Source organism: Magnolia sinica, chromosome 7, assembly GCF_029962835.1.
Source record: "Magnolia sinica isolate HGM2019 chromosome 7, MsV1, whole genome shotgun sequence".
NCBI classification, from domain to species: domain Eukaryota; kingdom Viridiplantae; phylum Streptophyta; class Magnoliopsida; order Magnoliales; family Magnoliaceae; genus Magnolia; species Magnolia sinica.
In genome coordinates, this window is record NC_080579.1 from 976,855 (window position 1) to 998,488 (window position 21,634).

A 21,634-nucleotide genomic window follows, 5' to 3' on the forward strand; every position below is an offset into this window, starting at 1 on the left:
TTTCTTGATTTAATACGGATTCTATGTTCTTCATCTAACATTTTAGGATTTGTCTAGCTGGAAAATAAAATCCTAGGAAAATATTTGGAAGTATAGTCGTGTGTCTTGGGACATCTGGTTGATTGAGAAATGATCAGTATTCTTATTGGGTTTAGTTAGCAACAATTATAAAACTTGGCCTATTTCCATCAAGGTTTGCTCATGTGTTGCAATAGGATGGATTAGGGGCTTTGGCTGTTGGATTGGTTGCCCTTTTCAACGAATTCAGGTTGTTTATATGATGGGCCTCATCATGGAAGAGGAATGTTTGAAGAAAAAGAAGCTGAATTATCTAAGAAAGAAATGATACAGAGAGAGAAGACAAACAGATCTTGTTCCTGTTTATGAGTAGGACAAAGTAGCTTATTTGTTTATGTTTGACATAATATATTTTTGGGAATGTTGTTTGGTAACAAGAACAGCTGTTACCGTAAAATCTTTCCTGCCCAACATACCATTTATGTAGGAAGTTGGTACCATGAAAACAACAGGCCTACCAAGAGATCACCCCTCAAGAAAATGAAGCTGATCTGCTCACTAGGTGGACCAGACCTGTATGTTGAGTTAGAGTGTCAGTTGGCCATTGATTCCAGCATTGTGGCATGGCGCATGACTCCTGTTGTGTCCTTATTTTTAATGTCTACAATCCGGTTTAGCTGATTACTATAGGGATCAAACCCAATTCGGAATATGATCCATAAGAAAATATCCATTGAACCAATGACAGAAATACTACTTACAGTGCCAATCTGCCAAAGTGGAATCCTTTCAGTAGTATTGGCCATTTACCCCAGTTCCATCCACATTTCATCAAGAGGTACTAGGGACATAAACAGTGTAGTGTGCACTTGATGTGCCGACCGGCTTGATTTTTGTGTCTGGTGATCTTTGTGGCGAGGCTGCTTCATGGTGCTGATGAATTTTGAAGGATGGTTCCAAAGATGTTACCAAATGCACCCTTAATGTCATGCCTTGGTATGTCGTTGTCTCACATATTGCAGTGTCTGATGTAGTAGTTTAATAGTGGAAAATGGCTTTAGATACAAAGGGTACAAAAGAACAATGGTTTAGTTTATTTTTAAGGTCTGCCTCGGGCGAGGGCAGTTGCCCAGACCTGCAGGACCCAATCGACCTGACCTGATTTTAAGGGGTCCAGGTTCAATTAGTCAGCCCTGTTTAGAAACCTGTTCGGGTTCGAGTCCACCATTTTGGACCTGCTTAAAAATAGTATAGTTGGGTTTGGGTCAGGTCCACCATCTTGTACCTGTTTAAAATTGGGTTGCGCTCAATTTTAATAGTAAATTTCTGTATGCTAGATGTATTAATGAAATTATTTTGAACCCTTAAGAGGTGATCCACATGAGCATTTTTTTTTTCTCTTTTTAATCAAATTTCACTTGATGCACAGGCACTCAAGAAGTTGTACACTTTTCATGAAAATCAGAGTGGTTGAACGATCTCAAACCCTTATTTATGGAGATTAGCTGGTTGAAACACGAGCATGACGATCCATCCGTCGGATAAATGTCCAACAATTGGATAGTCAGGTAATCAAATGAACTCAGATACCCGGGTATGGCGCTGTAGAACCCGACCCATCGACAGTCCAAATTAGAGGACTGACCGGATTTTCACACCAACTGGACCTTCATGGTATTGCCCATCTATTGAACGGCTCAGATTTCTTACAGGTTATCATTGTCATCATCTAAGCCTTATGCTAACGTATAGTGTGTGGTATGTGCTATTCCATTCATTCATCTGGATGAGGGTCATCCTAGAAACCAGGCCATTCAAAAACTCATGCAGGCATGGCACTTTTACATTGTTTTCTATGGTCTGGCCCACATGACTTTAGGGACCCATGGCGAAAATGGGGCAGCGCACCTGATGGACGAGGTGGGCTTCTGCACGTTTCCCCCTACGTGGCACTCAGACAGGGCATAAAAGCAGTGTTTCATGACATTAATTACTTAAATCTGGAACGCGGATTGCGTGCCTCACCGTGATGAACGTTATATACTTATCCATGCCGCCCATCCACACCATCCATCCGTTTTATCAGCTCATTTAGGAGCATCATTCCAAAGCATATCCAAAGTTCAAGTGGACCACACCACAGGAAAACAGTGGGAATTGAACACCTTCCGTTTAATAATTCTTGGGGGCCACATAAGTAGTGGATAAAGCTGATATTTGTTTTTTTTTTTTTTTCCTTCATCCATGTCTGTTTGACCTTACGAACACGATTGGATGACAAATAAACATGACTGTGGGCCCTGGGAAGGTTTCAACGGCGGACGTCATTATCCCCACTGTTTCCTGTGGTGTGGTCCATTTGAGCTTTGGATATACATTGATTTTGGGCTTATACCTAAAATAAGCTGGAAAAACGGATGGACCGTTTGGATAAGACGCATACATCATGATGGACTCCACAGCATTTAGCTTACCTAGTTACTTGCGTCCATTAATCTGGTAAGTAACTTACATCGCAATGTGTGGGGCCAACCATGATACATTAATGACATTCAATCCAATCCAATCCAATCCATCCATCGTGTGTGCTGCTTCATGCTCTACTTGGTCCTAAAAGTGGTTATGATCCGAAACACTGGTGGACCTATAACCTATAAAATCATGTGGTGCGGGCCACCCTAGTTTTGGAATGGCCTGATATTTGAGGTGTCCATTCATCCTAGTGAGGAACATCCACAGATGGAATATAGAAAACATGGTGGACCACACACAATCTTGAGGATTTTAATGCTGGGCATCTCCAACAACCGTACCCTTGTGCGGTTCACCACACTTTTGGGTTTTGCATGATGGATGGGTTGGATGTCATGAACACAAAATGGACCCCATACATTGCGTTGTAGGTTAAGCTTAGCCGACAAAACTTTGTAGTGGATCCGGGCTCATCCAATGGTCATGGTGGCCTGAAAAATGACAGTTGAGGAAACACAGCAATCCTTCCACATTCAACTGAAGAAAGTCAAACATCTCGCAAATGGGGAGATTATCCGATCATGGTCCATCAGGGGCCCATCATATCAGCCGTCCCTGACCCGTGGCACTTAAAAGGGCCAGTTGCTTAGCCATCGTAGAATAGGCTCACACGGCTGCTTGGATGGATGACAGAGTCTGTTCATTTGATGGGCCGTGCAGTTGATGACTGAACTTCACCCACTACAACATACATAATGGTCTCCAAATCAACAGTGAAAAACAAAAATAGCAATGGGCCCACTTTATTTACTACAGGGAATTTTACAAACAACTACCTAATTAATATCAAAATTACATTCCGGTATTCTATTCAAAAAGGTTTTCAAGAGCCTACCTCATCAATCGAATTTTTAGTTATTACCAGTTCACTACCTTCCCTTCCATTCCTTGACACCCACGCCAGGTCCACTAGGAACAAATGGTCAGTGGGCCCCACCGCAATGCTTATGTAAAATTCACTCGACCACCAGGTGCATCAAACCATGTTAGGCTCAGGGTCTAAAAATCAGCTTCATCCATTGTTTAGGTGGACCACATGATTGGAAACAATGCTCAACTTACAAACTATTTCCCTTGGTGTGACCTACTTTAATTAGGAATGGGGCTGATTGTTTTAGCCCCATATGTAAATTATGGCGTAGCATCTAATGGTTGGAGTGGATTTCATTTAATCATTGCGGTGGTCCCTGTAAAAACCACCTGTGGATGTCTCTCTCCCAACTCTTTCCTTAGGTATGGCTCACCTGAATCAAAGTCTGCCTGATCTTTTCCTTTTAGGATTAACATGTGATTATATATTTAATGGTCAAGGTGGACCTTACATGCACATCAGAGTGGGCTCGTCAATCAAGAGTAAGGTTCAACAGATTGGACCATAGTTTAAGGTCCTGTTAAGTCCTTGTGGTGGCTCCCGCTGCAAACATTAGCCCTATCCATTCATCAAGTGAGCCACATGATTAGCCGCCAACAGAAGATACAAGTATGGTCCACTTGATGAGTGGATGGTGTTGACTTATTGTGCAAAGATTTCCTCATGATGGGTCCAATCTACTGACCATGTTTGATGTACTATGCACTTACATAAACCGGAAAATATCCGGGAGGAAAGCAGGCACTTGATTTTGGCAGGGCCCGACGTGATGTTTATGTAAAATCCACTCCAACCATTAGATGTGTAACCCGACTATAGGCACGGCCAAAATATTACTTGTACTACAAGTGGGCCACACCAAAGAAAACAGTTCAGAGAAAAACGTCCATCCTTGATTTTTACAGGGCACACCTTAATGATTATATAAAATCCACTTCAACCATTAGATGCCACACCATAATTTATGCTTGGGGACTAAAAGTCAGGTTCATCCCTAATTCAAGTGGGCCACACCAAGAAAAACACTTTGGACGGTAAGCATTGCCTTGTACATTGTTGAGGCCTAAGATTGGCAAGGCACTTGGTGGTCGAGATGGATTTCAAATAAGCATCATGGTGGAGCCCAGGCCAGTCGCCGACCATTTGTCACACGAGCGACCAACCAACCCCAAAGATTGTTGAAAAAAAGTAACAGGATGTAAATACTGAATTAATGATGTAGAGAATTGTAAAATTCTCAAAACAAAAATAGCAATAAGCCCACTTAGAATTAACATGAATTCTATAGAAATAGAATGCTGTTGTGTGCAGCACACACATATGCCAGCATGTCACATATATGAGAGATCTAATCCATCCATCAGGTTGGTTTTACCTTGTACATGTTTTTCCAAAAACAAAATATGGTCTAATCAGCATGTGGGTCCCAATGTTGGAAACAGTTGGATGGGATAGAAAACTTCAACCGAGTTTTTCAGAGCCATACCTTTGTTTTGCAAACTGTGGCCCACCTAACCAATGGATTAACCTAATTCTTGGGCTATGGCAAAGATCATGGGTTTAAACCGGACCCTTTTTTAGTATTTAGGTTCATTGCTTTTTATAGCCTAAAATTTTTAAAATAATCTAGTTACACAAACAAACAGGGCATGTTTGGATACCTGGAATTAAAGGGAAAAGAAATAAAAATTAATAATTTATGGACTGATGATTTCCATGAGTATGATCTGAACATGAATTCCAATATTAGGGTTCTTGTTTGTACAGCAAATGGAATTGTCATATTCCTCCCACAATAGTCACCTAGTTTCTGATGTCAAAGATTCCAAGCAATGGAAAGGTGTTGATGATTCTTTGTGAAATCCATCATTTCTATCCAAACATCTCAAAAGTGTTACATCAAAGGAAACCTTTTCCTTTTTCGTGGTTATCCAAACATGGCCATAGGGAATAATGTAGAAGTCTTAACCATGAAAACTCGGGTGTCTTTGGTTGCACCAAATTTCATGATATCTTGCACCAAATGGGTTGAATGTTTCTAGTAAAAACTACAAAATTGATTATCAATAATGTGTTATGTATGAGACACCTATTTCTGCATACAAATCAATATCCATATCTGTGTGGTATCACAATAAAAAAATCTGTTCCTTCAGCTTCTAGAACATGCAACTAAATCATGTGTGAACGAATCTCCAATGGAGAAAATGGAAAGATTTTTAGATCAGAACTACCTCTCTGAAAGCTCTCGACTCCGAGTGGCAGCAGCAATGACTGCATTCATCAAAGTTGCACGAAACTTGCCATTCTCCAACTCATGAACACCAGCAATGGTAGTTCCTGCAGGTGATGCAACATCATCTTTGAGTTGGCCTGGGTGCTTTCCTGAATTGATAGCCATAGCAGCTGCTCCCAGAACCTGTAGAGAGAATAAAACTTATTGCGGGCAGTTGCAGCCAATAGCATATATCTAGCAATGATTAAAGGGGTTTTGGTGCTTGCATCCAAGTATCAGTGGAGTGTTGATGCCAGCTGGGCAACAGATCATATAAAAATTTCCAAGTTCTATTTAGTTTGATTTGCAGATAGTGTCCAAGTTCTACAAATATAGACAACAAAACAGGATATTTGCAATAGTCACAATCAATGTGAAAAGGTACACCCTTGAATGTGTAGGGTTGTTCAATCCATTTGATTTGTAGACTGTCCATACATGGAGAGACTCACTTGATGAATGCTTATGGATCATGTACCATTGCTCCATGTGTTCGATTGAGTGCAGTGCGCTGTTCTCAGCTTACATTCTTACTACTGCCTGTTTGGATTGGTGGAAACCAAAGTGTAAAGGAAAGACCTTTTGCCTCTGAAAGCGTACTTCCTTCTCAATGCCTGGGCACCCCTCCAATGCATTCTTTTTTGATACAGTACAGTACACTGAACACCAACCCAATCTCGATGAAAAAACGAAGAAAGCCCTCCTTTATCAGATTTGAACCGATGACTTATGCACTCCACTCGCTGCCTACTCTACTCATGACCACTGAACGGCAAAGCGAAGGAGGGACTTGAACCCTCAACCTCAGCACCAAAAAGTACAGGAAAGAAAAATATCACATCTTAGGAAAACTATGGAATAGGAAAGGTGCAGAAACAAATCCTTAAATAAGCTTTTTTGTTTTATAAAAAATGATTTCAACAGAAATCTGGATTGGTAAATGGTCAAAAGGTGAGAGCTGTCCCTCGAAAAAGGGTGGAAATCTCATTTCTTAGGTCATAGAGAGGAAAAGGAGATGACCCTTTTTTGATGAAAATATGTAAAGGAAGACAGATTTCCTCAGTCCTTGTCTTTCGCAAATAAGGGAATTCATCACATCTGAGGAAATCCATTTCCTTTTTCACAGTTAAATCCTGTTTTACACCAATCCAAACAGCCCCAAAGAGAGATTAAAAAGTTGAAACCACATCGCAATCATTTTATTGTCACTTAGGCCTTCGCCTGGAACCTGTTTGAACAAAAAATTATGATTTGAAACCTTCAATTCTTTTTCCTTTTTTCAATAAAATAAAATTTGACACCCTCATTGTAAATAGAAAAAATGGAATCTTTCCAGAACCCTTACTTATACAACAACAAAGAAATAGGATCATTCAAATCTTTCAGAATTAACTAAAAGCCTAAACTATCATTCTCGGGTGCAGTATTGGTTGGAATTAATTTCCAGCAACAGAATATGAAAGAAAAAAAAAAAAATAAAAAAAAAAAATAAAAAATCAAGAAACAAAACGTGAAAAAGGAAAGAATTGTTAGTGTCACAGCCCCTTACATGAGGAAAGACAATTATTTTATTGTTTCGATTAGGGTGCATTTGGTTGCACCAAATATCCTGAAATGACATGATTAATCAGTCCAATTTGGTGGAAAATATCATGAAACTTCATTAGAAGTTAACTGTTCCCAAAAATTATTTAATTCAATCTCCCTCATGAGGACCTAAATGATCCTTGACCTAGGGGTAGGTATGGGATCCTCAGGCTCTCAGTTTGCCCAAGTGACGCCCATCGTTAGGTGGCCCAAGTTATTGAAGCTCATGGGCTCACTATCAATAGAACATGCTCCAAATATCTCCCTAATTGAAAGGTTGTACCCATCCCATTGTCCAGATTTTTTCCTTTGACCTTGGGGATAGTGCAATGTAAGGGGCTGATTATTCCGTCCTCTAATTCATGTTTAATTATAGATACAAATCTACACAAACAAGAATAATGGAGCAGGGAACAGAATACTGAAGGAATATTTTATTTCCAGAGTAGCAAAGATAAAATAAAATCACTGCAATTCAATAAAATAAAACCATACTCACAATAAGATAAAACTCTTCTCCAAAAAATTCCAACCAAAAAAAAATATCAATAGCCTTCCAAAAGAGTCTTTAACAATGTATATGTGATCCTAATATATATAAAAAAAGCCTAGTCTTAAATCCTAGCAGGCTAGCCCTCGATTTCTATTGAATCTCAACCTTATATTATCTCTAAACAAAACCCTACATGAGTCCTATACATTGAAAAAAATAGAACTACTTGGACACAATCCTAATTGAATTTCTAAAAATAGAATCACTATGTGCATCATTTTCAGGTGTTACAATTGTCATTGTAGTGCATTATTACATTACTGTAGCACACCCACGATACTTGGTGGTGGTTTCCAATCTTTATGTGATTCATTTTGGCCCATCTTGGCCCTTCACAGAGGTAGTGATTAGCCCTCGGGCTAATCAGGATTGTTGCTGTATTTTTCCCTTAACTGTCTATTTGCAGGCCATAATCGAAGGGCTACTATTGTCCCATCGGTGAGATTCTTGTGACATGCTACACCCATGGTGGGGCCCATTAGATCAACAGTCTGGGTACCAGATACATGCAACACTTGTATGAACTCAAGCATTGGGGATTGCATACATATTGGATCATGTCTTCCTCTATCACTGCCAGAGGTAATTAGCCATTAGAAAATTCAAGTTCCATGAGAAACTATATAATAGTACTGTCTAGTCAGGTAGAAGCTCCATGCAATTGTTTGGACTTACTGTTTGGGAAGCTAGCTTCAATGCAAGATCTCGTGGAAGACCAGCAGCAACTCCTCCATCAGCCATAGCCTCTATTGCTAGAAATATGTATGCCGGTCCACTACCACTGAAATTTGAAGATAATGAACCACTCATAATGACAATTCCCAAAGAGAAATGATAATAATGTAAATCATGTCAGTCAAACCAATTACCACTAAGAAATGACAAACAGAGGATATTTTTAAGATTTAAAAGAATGAAATGCATTATGTTTCAATAAGATTTGCAAAGTCAACTTTCCCGTTGAAACTGGATGATACTTTCTGCACAAAATTGCAACATACCTCAGGCCTGTAACTGCATCAAAGAATTTTTCATCCGCTCTCCATATCTTGCCAATTGCCCCAAAAATACACTCTACAAGTTTTTCATCTTCTTTTGTTGCCATTTCTCCCGAGCTCATAACTATATAATACAAATACATTAGAGGCCCATCCCATTCATGCCCAATTCAATTGATCCATACAAAGGATTTAAAAATAAAATATATAAAAAAAAAAAAAAAAAAACCATACGATGGAAATACAAATCTTATCCTGTACCAAAATGACTTCGAAATGTTCAATTCGTATCATGGGAGTCCATATGGAGACACAAGTGTGTTAAAAGTTAACACCTACGTTATAAAAACACACAATTTACAATTCAAATCGCATGCATATATGATATGGACCACATACCCGAATTGCAAATCCGTTAAATTGTACATGAATCGTAAGAATAATATCAAATCATACAAGGATCGAATCAAATCATATGATTTGTGTGGATGAATTTTTGGGTGTTAGACTAAACACTTAATTCTTGTCTTTTAAGAGACAGAAGAGAGGACGTTCAGGGATCTTTGATGTTTAACAAAAAAAAAAGATAACTTGTTTGTTAGTCAATGAATTAAACACTGCTTTTCACATGGTGATTTACACACAAGGAAGTACAAAGAGCATAAATTATTAAAGGATTCTCATCTATTTTGTTAGTTTGTTTGGAAAGCAAATTTCTTGAAAAACACTATTTTTCTTTTGTTCTTACATCTGGACACTATTTTCATTACGGGAGATGGTGAAGGATGGTAATATCACTTGGGAATATTTCTCAAATGTACATGAAGACAATAGTCTAAAGATGATGCCGAGGGGATACCTTTGGTACATTTTCTTTTCTTTTTGAAATTATACTCAAAGATGAATGGAATAGATGTAAATGGCAAATGGGTTGAGTGATTTGAACTTTATTATTAGTCTATGACACATTTACACTTACTGATTTATTGTGTACAAGTTCTAAATCGATAATAACATAATGTGTATTACTTGTCTTGATGCATATTGATGGAAAATGGATGATTAATGAGTGTTTTTGTTTTCTCCAATTTTTTCTCAATTTTTCACATGCTTTCTCTTTGTAAAATAGTGAAAAGAGAGGTAGAATAGAGAAGAAAGACAGAAAAGATCACATTCTGCTTCTTACTCTTCTTCTTTTTTTATGACAACAGGGTGTCCCTGCCCCTTTTAAGGCGAGACTATTCCCTGTGAATGCACGCAATCACCCGCAAACCACTTGCATTGGGTAAAGAATGGGGAGGGGAATCAAACTCGTGTCTGTGGGGAGTAAACCCACTATACCAACCATTTGCCCAAACCCCGGGCGGGTTGGAGATCACATTCATTAACACTCATTCTTAAGAAAATCAGGAAAACCTTACAATTTACAATATGATTTACGGGTCAAGTCCTATTATGATTTATGATGCAATTGCAATTTTGAGAACATTGCTCAGTGCAACTGTTTGTATGTAATAAAAGACGCTCCATTTTCTTAAAATGTTGCATGCAACATGAATAGGACAAGCATCCACAAATTGATTAGGACAACTGGTAACCAACCAGCAGATATTTTCCAACCTATCATGTTAGTGCAACATCCAACGCATCCAACAGGATGGTCCAACCATGAGGATCACCTAGTGCAAAAATCAGCGGGATCCATTCATAAGGTGGTCACACCATAGAAAAGAATGGACAACCATTGATATCCATAATACATACAAAGAGGAATTTTGCACTTTTGGTTAAATGGCATTCATGTACTGTTAGCACACTCTCGTGTAGGGTTTTCGACATGTGTACCCTCAGCCAATATATTTGCTTATGTGAAGTGTACATCCAATCAGTCGTACTTAAAGTATGTTGTGGCCCAAAAAGGCTGGGGATGGACATGCATTGTGTGGAGAGTTCTAATAAGTTCACTCTCATCCGTTGTTTGTTTCACAGTCTGGGGACAATCCAACAATCAGATCATGTTTGATTTCATTGCATATGGATTTTTATGACTGGAATTGCAACATGGACAGCTTGTATCCTTATGTCACATTGAGAGTGTGTCTCAATGTGACAGGCTTGACTCTTTTGTCAGTTTTGCACCGCACCATTTTCAAAATGGTGGCGGCTCATCTCCACACGTGGTGCTAATTTATAGCTATGAAAACCATTGAAATTGTGGTCCAATTGTGGATGGAGAATATCTCTAAAATCATATTCTAAGAATATCTCTAAAATCATACTGTATCAATTGGATGGTTAAACATAAGTTCAAATTCCAAGGGAAAACCAGAAGGTTAATATCATCTGTATGCAGTATTTTGGTCATGCTTTTCCTGAAATTAAAAAAGAAAAAAGAAAAAAGTTGGGCGATCACATAAGCGATCAGGCCCAGTGGAAGGCTCAGGATCGCTTATGCCATTTGACAACATTACTTGTCAGATGCGGAGCTGGAGGATTTGGTTTCCCTCTCATCCTTCCTGCAGGGTTACATGCCTTCTCATGGCATGCCGGATTCCCTGGTTAGGAGGTTTCATAAATCTGGGGCTTTCTCTGTGAGATCCTTCCATTCTCTCATCTCCAAATCTTCAGTCCAGGTGCTGATGGTCACACTGGCCCAGTTTGGACCTACAACGCTCCACCAAAAGTGGTGGTGTTTGCCTAGCTGGCTGGCAGAAACCGAATCCTGACTGTCGACAATTTGTGCAGAAGGACTATGGTGCTTCCAACTATCTGTCTTCTTTGTTACCAAGATGCAGAATCAGTGGATCACTTATTTATCCACCGCCTTTTTCGTTAGAGAAATCTGGAGCAGCGTCCTTTTCGCTTTTAACACCTATTGGGTGATGCCAAATTCTATTGGAGGGGCCGTTTTGTTCCTGGCAGATGGGCCGTTCTACAGAATCAGTGGATCACTTATTTATCCACTGCCTTTTTTGTGAGAGAAATCTGGAGCAGTGTCCTTTTGGCTTTTAACACCTCTTGGGTGATGCCAAATTCTATTGGAGGGATCGTTTTGTTCCTGGCAGATGGGTGGTTAGAAGGGCAAGAGGAGATCCAAATGGAGAGTGGTGCTGCTTGTTGTTCTCTGGTCCCTATGGGGTGAGAGGAATGATTGCTGCTTTTGGAATAAAAAATGTTCGCCCTTGGGGGTTATTAGTACGGCGATTCTTTGTATCAGGGACTAGGTGCCTTAATTGGCTGTTTATATCTTATTTCTTTTTCTTTTCCTTTTCTTCTCTTTCTTTTGCTTCTTCTTCTTTTTTTTTTTTTTTTTTCCTTTCCCTTGTTTTTGTCCGTTTGGCCTTTTTGGCCTTGAATAAAATCAATATCTTTATATATATATATATATATATGGATGGATGGTGATAATTCTACACAGAATTCCTACATGTGGGGCCCAGGGTTGTTGATCTAGACTATTGATGTATGGGTCCCATCATGGATGGACCATGCCCATAGAAATCTTCAATTGCACAATGCTAAAATTTCAATGGTTAGCATGAAAACAGATGTTAAGAAGAAATATGCCAGAATCCACGTTCAATGGAAAATGATCAAAGATTTGGTGGCTAGGATATCACAGTTTGGGAGATTTTGGCAGCTTGGTTTATCCATAATGAGGCCATCGGATTAATGGCTTGGATAACCAAACATGGGCTCTCATAGACAAACTTAATCATACACAGCAGAGAAGTTCCTCGTTAGTCACTGTATCTATATCTATATGCCCGTATTTGTGTGTTAGCAGTATTTATAGTTCTTAGTGTATGTTCACTCATTTGAATATATTTTTCTGTATCTTATGCGCATAAGTAAACTTCATATACACTAACTTCATATGTTAGTACATTTTTTGATATCATTATATCAGTGATGATGCACTGGCATGACAGATTTCTCAGGGTCCCCATGTTTGAGTCAGTTTGACAGGTGTGTCCGACATAGGCATGTCTGTGTCCTAGTCACATAGCCATTCATGTAAGCTAAGAGTGAGATAATGTAGAAACTTCATTTCTTCAGTGACAAAAATAAAACTGTAATGATGTGGCATAACCTTAAAGAAAGCAGTTGGAATTTAAAAAAAAAAAAAAAAAATTAAAATCTCAAATCAACACCAGTATAAAAACTCGAGAACCACAGAACCATAAAAAGTAAATGACATGTCAACAATCGGTTTAAGTGAAAATTGTCACCTGTTGCTGCCTCACCAACGGCTGAAGGAGTATTTGGCATTACCCTGATTAGTCGACCATGGCCAGCCCATTCCTGCATGAAACATATAAATTAATTTATTTTGCATACATTACTTTCCATAGATAACAATCAGGATGCTGAACAAATCTTATTTTTATTGTGAAACGCTAAGTCTAGAAGGCATTCTTTATGGTGAAATCTTATAGCATAGCTGGAAGACCAGCCATGCTTTATGGAACAGAATATTGGGCTGTTAAGGAACAACATGTTCACAGGATGGCAAAACTGAAATGAGGATGTCGAGTTGGATGAGTGACAAGACAAGGATCAAATTAGAAATGAATGCATTCAAAGGAACTTAGAAGTAGCACCAATAGGTAATGAGATGAGGGGAAGTAGACTTAGATGGTTTGGTCATGCAACAGAGACCAGGTACTGCTGTGCCAGTTAGAACAAGTGAGTTGATCGAAGTTGAAGGCTCTAAAAGGGCAGAGGGAAACCCCAAAAGGATGTGGGTGGAGATAGTAAGAAAAGACTTGATGACCTATGGTTTAACTGAGGATATGGTATTGAGCAGAATAGCGGAACAATGTTCCCATAGTTGACCCCAATTACTTGCAATAAGGCTTAGATGATGGAGAACTTCGCGACATTGTAATTAGTTTAGGCCATTGAACCTAAAGAACAACACGTTCATAATAAAGTGTAGCTGAAATACCCTTAAAAAATGAGCGTCACTGAAATGAGGATGTTGATATGGAGTGGCAAGATGAGGAAAGGATAGAATTAGTAATGAATATATTTGAACACAGGAGTAGATCCGACAGGTAATAAGATGAGGGAAACCAAACTTAGATGGCTGGGCCATGTGCCTTGGACACCAAGACTGCACAAGGGATCAAAGCGAAAGTTGAGAGAATACAGAGGCCTTTGGGAGGTGAATGGTGAATCCAAAGGCATCCATCCTCTAATTGAGCACGATTCAAGCATGATTTGGTGGATTAGGTTGCATTGCATTGAATACAACAAAAAGAAGATGAAAAGACGAAATGAAAGTGATGGTTGTCCTTTTTTCCTATTTTTCCCAAAATGGTCAAGACTACCATCCTCTTTAGTTTGTTGAATCCCACTCAAATCGTGTGTTTTGATTCCAAAACAGGTCTAAGTCTAAATTCTAAAATGAGTTTCTACACTTCCTCCATAGTTGAAATGATATCAAACCTAGGAAGAAGTTTCAGAATCAAACGCCAACTCAAACTCCCTAAAAAATGTGACTTCTTATAAATCGTAAACTTACTATTTATAGACGGTCATGATTTCTACTAGACTTCATGGTTTTCGGCCAAAAATAGTAAGGGTCCTATTTGGCCTAACCACGTTATTCTCCTAATTTTTCTAAGCCCTTTTCATGTTGGGCACAACTCCTAAAGCTCAAAGGATGAAGAGTTATGATCAAACTAAAACTTACTATAAATAGTAAAAACAAAATTAAAAAGGATTTTCAACCATTGATCTGATGGAATCTCGCAAATTCGGCATGGGCAACCCAACGTAGCGGGGTTGGGTGGCTAAAGTAGCTTCTCGTACCCCAAAATCATATACGGTATGTCGAATAACTCATTCCAGTTTGCGAGATATGCCTGTTTTAGGGTTCTGACGGTCCTGATCACTTCCACCTCCGATTGGGCCTTCTCGGGTCCATCTTGGACATGAAAGTGTCCGCGACCCCCTCTACGTCAGTTTACTTTTCCAAGGATCTAGCTTCCTTTCCGTTCTTTTAATAACATTATCCCATAGGTAAGATGCAGCCTTTCCTATGCACAGGGGGAGACCCAAATAGGTTGGGAGAAAGGATCCAACCTTACACTCAAGTAAAGATGCAAACCGACCCAGATTTGAATTCGATAAATTAGCACCTAAGACTTCAGTCTTGGACAAGTTGACCTTAAGTCCAGACACCAATTCAAATATCCAGATAATTTTACCTAGATTGTCAACCATTGACTCGAAAGCATCGTAAAAAACCAACATGTCATCAGCAAATTGCAAATGGGTAACATTCTGAGGACATTTGGGAACCTGCAATCCTCCAAAAAGGCCCACTGATTGCCCTTTAACCAGCACTTGACTCGAGGCTTTTTTGAAACAATAAAGAAAAGGGGGAGAGAGTATCTCCTTGCCACAGACCCCTGGTCGTTTTAAAGTACCCAAAGGGAGAACAATTAAGCATCACTGAAAACCTTGCTGATGACACACATGACATCATCCAACCTCTCCATTTAGGTCTGAAGCTTAACCGCTCCATCATATAGTCCAGGAAGCTTCAGTCTACACGGTCGTAAGCTTTCTCTAGATCTAGCTTGCAGAGGATCCCCTGTCTACCAGCCCGATAACAGGAGTCGATACATTCATGAGCCACGAGCGCACTGTCAACAATCTGCCGACCCCGAATAAAGGCACTCTGGAAGGAAGAAATGACTTTATCTAGCACAGCTCTGAGACTCTGATTCAGCAATTTAGCGAGGATCTTATAAGCACTGCTAATCAGACTAATAGGCCTGAATTCCCACAGTGACTCAGCACCCTCCTGTTTAGGAATCAGAGCTAAGAATGAGGCTCCTAACTCAAGCAGCACGATTCAAAGAAGTCCAAGATGAAGCCAAACACATTTGTTTTAACAATGTTCCAGAAATATTGAAAGAATGCAAGAGGGTAACCATGAGGTCCTGGGACCTTATCTCACTCTAAACTAAAGACAGCTTCCTTAATTTCCACCTCCTAAGGAGGTTTTTCCAAAGATAAGGCCTCCTCCAATGACAGACTTGGGAAGGCTAAGTTCTCCAGACTGTTTTTGTTGATTACTTGACCATTACATTGCTCTTAAAAGAACAATTGGGAACATTAATTAGCAACAAACGGATGCATTTTTCCCTTTCTAATGGATAATACGAAAAGCGCATATTATTGTCATGACATATCTGTTTCTCCATCCAACAACGCCGTCTTATTAAGACATCATTCCAAAAACCTCGATGCAAAATATGAAATTCCTGGAAAGTACTGTTTTACAAAATGAGAGTTCCATAAACTATTTATTGCCCCTTTATGAATAATGAAGGACAGATCCTTTTTAATTGGAGGATAAAGAAGCAAAAGGAAAACCGTACTCATCCAAGCTGCACTTGAAAGATAGAGTATTGCTTTACTTGGAAAGCTATATCAACAAAATCACATAAGAAGGAAATAGTTGTGCAATGCCAACCTGCAAATCTTTTAATTTTGTTCCTGCAGCAATGGACACAAGAAGTTTCTTCCTTGAAAGCAGTGGCTTCAAATCCAAAACCACCTCCTTTACTGCAGTAGCAAAATCCTCTTTACAATAATTATTGGGTAAAAAGAACACTGCTGGAGCCTCAGAACACATAATCATTTCATGATAAACAAATAGGAATGATCTAGCTTTTTATATATCACAAATTTAGGGAGACGAGTAGAACATTTCAGATGCAACTGACCAAAAATAAATAAATAAATAAAATCCTTCAAGTTAAACAAAATGCAGCATGAAAAGGGGACCAATGAATAAACTGACCGAATAACAAGCACATTGCAGCAACACTTCTATAAGTAGAATCCTCTCTTTGTAGCCTTAAACATGAAGTGATTGTACAATAGCATTAGAATAACCAGCCAACCATTATATGATTTTCTCCCTCTGCAGGAGAATGCTTTCTCCCTAAACTCACACTTCTTGGTTTGATCTCATTATTCCTCAGCTCTGCTCTTACAGATCTAGACCATATGTGTGTGTGTGTGTGTGTGTGTGTGTGTGTGTGTGTGACTAGTAATAACTTAATGACATGCAGGATCCTATTAATCCCCCCAAAATCTTTACTAAATAAAGACTCTAAGAATCAAATTACAAGTTTACAACCACACAAGATCCATATTTCCTTAAAATCTCCAAACACAATTCTACTTGTGCCACCCACTGAATGGGCCGTAAGAGCAGCAAATTGGAGTTTTAGCAAGGTACTCAATAACAGTAATGGTGGCTGTAATGTCCAGCATTATGGCTGTTATGACATGGGACGTAAGGGCCGTTACAGCCAATAGCAGTCATTTTTTATCAAGGAAGAAAAACTATTGGCCCTGTTCTGGCTCGTTATGGGCTTTACAGGCCCGTTATGGGCATGTTTTTCAGCACAGGCGTTACAGCCCCATATCACTTAACAGGTCCGCTGTTACCATTACTTAACAGCCGTTGCAACCATTATGTGACCGTTTTTAAATACCATGGTTTTTAGGACCCACATCTTCATACTTCTTGTGATTGTTCCTGTTTGCATTATTCCCCCCATCTTTGAAAAATGTCATCGTCGACTTAATTATACATAGTGGGGAAGCAATTACAATTTTTGAACAAACACTAGAAAGAACATAACTCACTAGCCATGGCCTTGACTCAAAGAATTAAAGCTGAATCCACATTAACCTCCTACAGTAAATATCACAGATTCATGATCACAATACTATGAGGCAAAGAAACAGATCATGATTCCAAAATATATTACTCAATTTCCTTTAAATTTAGGATGAACATCATCTACAGGAGGAATTATAAATTTTTGATAAATAATATGCTAAAAGGTATTGTAAAATGATCAGGCCAAATGATTGTACAGATTGTTTGTTTGTTTTTTTTTTTTCTAAGGTTTCAAATTTTTGTTAAGAACAAAAAGAAGAAAAGGAAAAAGAACAAGCCTCAAAGAAGCAGTTGCAATGAGACAACATGGAGTTAACCCTCATCGTTCCCTCCTTTATGAGAGTTCCAGATATCTTGTTAGCATCCCTTTGAATGATTAAAATAAGAGAGCCACAATCTCTACAAAGGTTCCTGGTCTCAAAGATACAAGAAGACAATTTCCACAGTCCAACTTCAAAGAAGCCCACTCAATGACATTGCATTTGTCCCCTAAAAGATAAGAAAATTATAATCATTGCTTTTGATTGGCTAGCAAACTGGGACTGTATTTGACGCTAGGTTGCCTTCGCTGAAGAAATATGATTTTGGTTAATGGATGCTATATGTGCCCTAGAGATGCCAAAGACAAAAACCACCTCTTTATCTATTGCTTATAAATTGGTGGCTATTTGAGATTGGTTCGTTCAGCAATTTAATGTGGCATGGTCGACACCTAATTGCATCTCGCAAATCATTGTCACTTGGAGTCATTGTTCAAATTATCCTTGATATTATCTTTATCTCTAGCTCTGCGATATTGATAACACTAGTAGCGATACCAATAATATCAGAAATTTCGGGTATTAGCAATGCATCGCTACTAAGTATTGCCAACGTATCAATATCGCCAATGTAATCGCCAATATTTTCAATTATGTAAATTCCAAGTGTTGCTTATATTGCCAATGTATTGATATCAACAATATTTTTTACTGTGTAAATTCTAGGTGACACTTGTATCATAGGTGTATTGACGATATTTTGATAATATCGCCAACATATCAATATTACCAAAAATGTATCTATTAAAAATTTTTAAAAAAACTTTTTTATAGAAACATGGTTGTATTCAATGTTCAATTTGTCATTGATAATATTGATAAATATCTCGATATTATTGTTCTCGCAATATGCGTGATCTTGATACCACAATCTTTCATTTCCTTTTTAGTTGTTGATGATTTCTTGGCAAAATATCATTTGTTGTCGATATTCTACAATATTGATGGATGTTTAGATGGAAGGTTGGATGGATGGGATTGTTGGACTGATTTCTTATGACAACATATTCTTTTAGGCCCCCATTAAATGAAAACTTATTACATATGCATTATTTTTGCAATTTTTTTATTCCTAAATATGCAAATATGTGTATTTTAGCATATCCTGAAGTTTAGTTGAAAAATCTACAAATTTCCCCATGTTTTCCTGCATTTTCAGTTATCAACAATATTATTAGAGATATCAATATCGTTTATGTATCCCCGGCCAGCAAACTTGTAGCGATACGGATACTTCGAACTCTGCTTGGAGTACGTATCCTAGGGAGGAAACATTTTTTTTTTTTTTTTCCATTTGGGGTCTTTGCTTTGTATCTATCCTCATTCCTATGGGCCATTTGGAATGAGATGAAGAATCATACTTTTAATAGTAGAAATGCATCGATCCCAACAACCATTGACAGAGTTAAAAGCCTTGTTTGCTCATGGGAAGAAATGTTGGGGATCATGGTTCCTCCTAGCCTAGGGTTCCTCCCTATCCTTTCATACTTTCCTTCCTTTTTAATTAACATTTCATAAATTGTCAAGCAATTCTTTTTCCAAGTAAATAGACATGCAAGCTAAAGATGAAATTTCTAAGCAGAATATGCATACCAACTTGAGGTTTTACAGAGAGAATGATCACTTCGCTATTTTCGACTACCTATTCAGCAAATAAACAGTGAAAACTGTCAGAATGTTATATATATATAAAGGAGAAGAAGAAGAAGAAGAAGACCCCATGTGATAAAATCATAAATACTGTGTGAATGCCAATTATTTACCAACAAACACGCATTGGAGAGTTTCATAAGTAATTGAATAAGAAGTGAAGGCATCTCCATACGAAGAAAATACGATTCTTGGATTAAATGAAGGGTGAGTTTGGTTGCATCAAGTGTCATGAAATTTCATGATTAATCAGCCAGTGGGCCCCACTTCAGGTGATGCGCTGTACAGTCTATCTGCACAGCTTTGCGTACTAGGGCTGAAATGCTATAGCTGTCTTACGCAGACAGCAATTTGAGTTGAACTAGGATGCTGCAAAGTGGAGCGTGGGAGAGAGATCCACAGACTCTATATAAGAGAGTTGGGTCTCCGATCCTACACCACGGCAGAATTCAAGTCCCATCTTGTGAATTTCAGAAAGGGTGTGAAGGAGAGGAAGATCCTAAGCTCCACAGGAATTCTGGTATTCTGGTATTCTTATCTGGCTTCCATGGCGGCGTCTCATCTAGGTAAGCCATCCGAACCCTTGATCTTCATGACCTGTGCACAGCCGATCTCTAGAACTTCCGCATCCAGATAAACTTACAACTTGGTGCAACCAAACACACCCAAATCCATGAGAAGAAGAAATTTAAATTTAGGAGCAGCCCTCAGGACTCAAGAACCTATATGTTCAAATCCAACCCTAGTGACAGCCCCTAAACCATTCCACAATATAAATCCCAATCCACCAGTTTCTGCCATACATAACCATCATCCGAACCGTCCATTCATCCTATGATGATCACATTCATGACGAAAAGACTGTCCAAATAATTGGCCTGATTGTTAACAGAGCACACCCAAAAATCACACCGAGCAGATGAAATCATCCTCTGATCTTGACTGTTGAACTGGGACCACTCACTATTTTACTTTTAACCATCACATGATAGCCACCAATTGGATGGTTCAGATCAAATAACTGGTCAGATTTTCAAGCTATACTTATAAATTAAATAAAATAAACGAGGAAATTGCAATGAAAACCCAATCTGAGGATTTATCCACCCCTTTTCACTCACTTATGGTAGGAATGTAATTCAACTTTGTTACCAAAAGTAGAAAGACTGGGCGTATCTATCAATCGGGGTAGGAAAAAAGTGAAATACAGAGAGAAGAAATCATACGGTCTGGATGCGTCAGACCGAAATAGCTGGGCCCATTACTTGGTGATCTAGACCGTTGATCTGATGGTCCCTAGTGGAGGACGCTCCAAACATATCTCAGGTTGGAAATTTCTGCCCCCGAGACCAACCAGGGTGTGGTCCATCAATCAACGGTCTGGATGACCGAAGGTTGCCCAACCTGTACGTATCGGTGCATCAGGATCGTAAAATTTCTACAGAAAGAAAGAGAGAGAGAGAGAGAGAGAGAGAGAGAGAGAGAGAGAGAGAGAGAGAGAGGGAGAAGGAAAGGGTTGACTGACCTCGGTGTTGTGCTCGAAGACATTGACGCCGAATGACGAGAAGGCGTCACGACGGTCGGCTCTACGATGCGCCGTGCGCATATTGGCCGGGGGCAGGACGCCGGATTTGGCGACGCCCCTGGCAATGCTCTCCGCCATCTTCCCAGCCCCGATAAACCCTACGTTGACACCTTCCATCGTCATTTGCCCGAAATTGCCCTCGTCCGAATGTACAGGAAAAGGTGGCCGAGGAGTATCTATCTAGTAGAGGCGGGAAGGGGCATTTTCGTCATCGCCAAATTACAGCTCGACGGACGAGAGAGGATTAGGTGTTACCCGGGAAACACCACAGTGGGTGTTAACATCACCGTGTGGGGCCCACTTCGATGAACTTTTTGTATATCCACGCCTTCCATTCGTTTTAAAATGTCATTGTAGGACGTTATGAAAAAAATTAAGTATATCCAAATCTTAGGTCAGCCACACAACTGAAAAGAGTGGTAAATGACCATTAAAAGATTTTTGTGGGCCACAAAAGTTTATATCTATATTTTCTTTTTGATCTTATCAAAGGGTTAGATGAAAAGGAAACATTACGGGTGGGGCA

The 21,634-nt window shown here is 39.1% G+C and overlaps 1 protein-coding gene across 3 annotated transcripts; it reads right to left on the reverse strand.

Annotated features, from left to right (window-relative positions):
- Nucleotides 1-5,449: 5,449 nt before the first annotated feature.
- Nucleotides 5,450-21,302, reverse strand: LOC131250771 (pyrroline-5-carboxylate reductase). Of its 3 annotated transcripts, none has more exons than XM_058251063.1 (7): nucleotides 21,049-21,296; nucleotides 19,467-19,515; nucleotides 16,330-16,421; nucleotides 13,067-13,139; nucleotides 8,838-8,958; nucleotides 8,512-8,617; nucleotides 5,450-5,840 (listed from the first exon to the last, which is right to left on the reverse strand). In XM_058251063.1, exons 1-7 carry the CDS (start codon nucleotides 21,229-21,231, stop codon nucleotides 5,652-5,654), a joined length of 813 nt encoding a protein of 270 aa, XP_058107046.1. In that variant the 5' UTR covers nucleotides 21,232-21,296; the 3' UTR covers nucleotides 5,450-5,651. The 3 variants fall into 3 exon arrangements, with proteins under 3 accessions (XP_058107046.1, XP_058107047.1, XP_058107048.1); XM_058251065.1 differs by lacking the exon at nucleotides 5,450-5,840 and adding an exon at nucleotides 7,827-8,409 and having other exon boundaries at nucleotides 21,049-21,298; XM_058251064.1 differs by lacking the exons at nucleotides 16,330-16,421; nucleotides 19,467-19,515 and having other exon boundaries at nucleotides 21,049-21,302.
- Nucleotides 21,303-21,634: the final 332 nt, after the last annotated feature.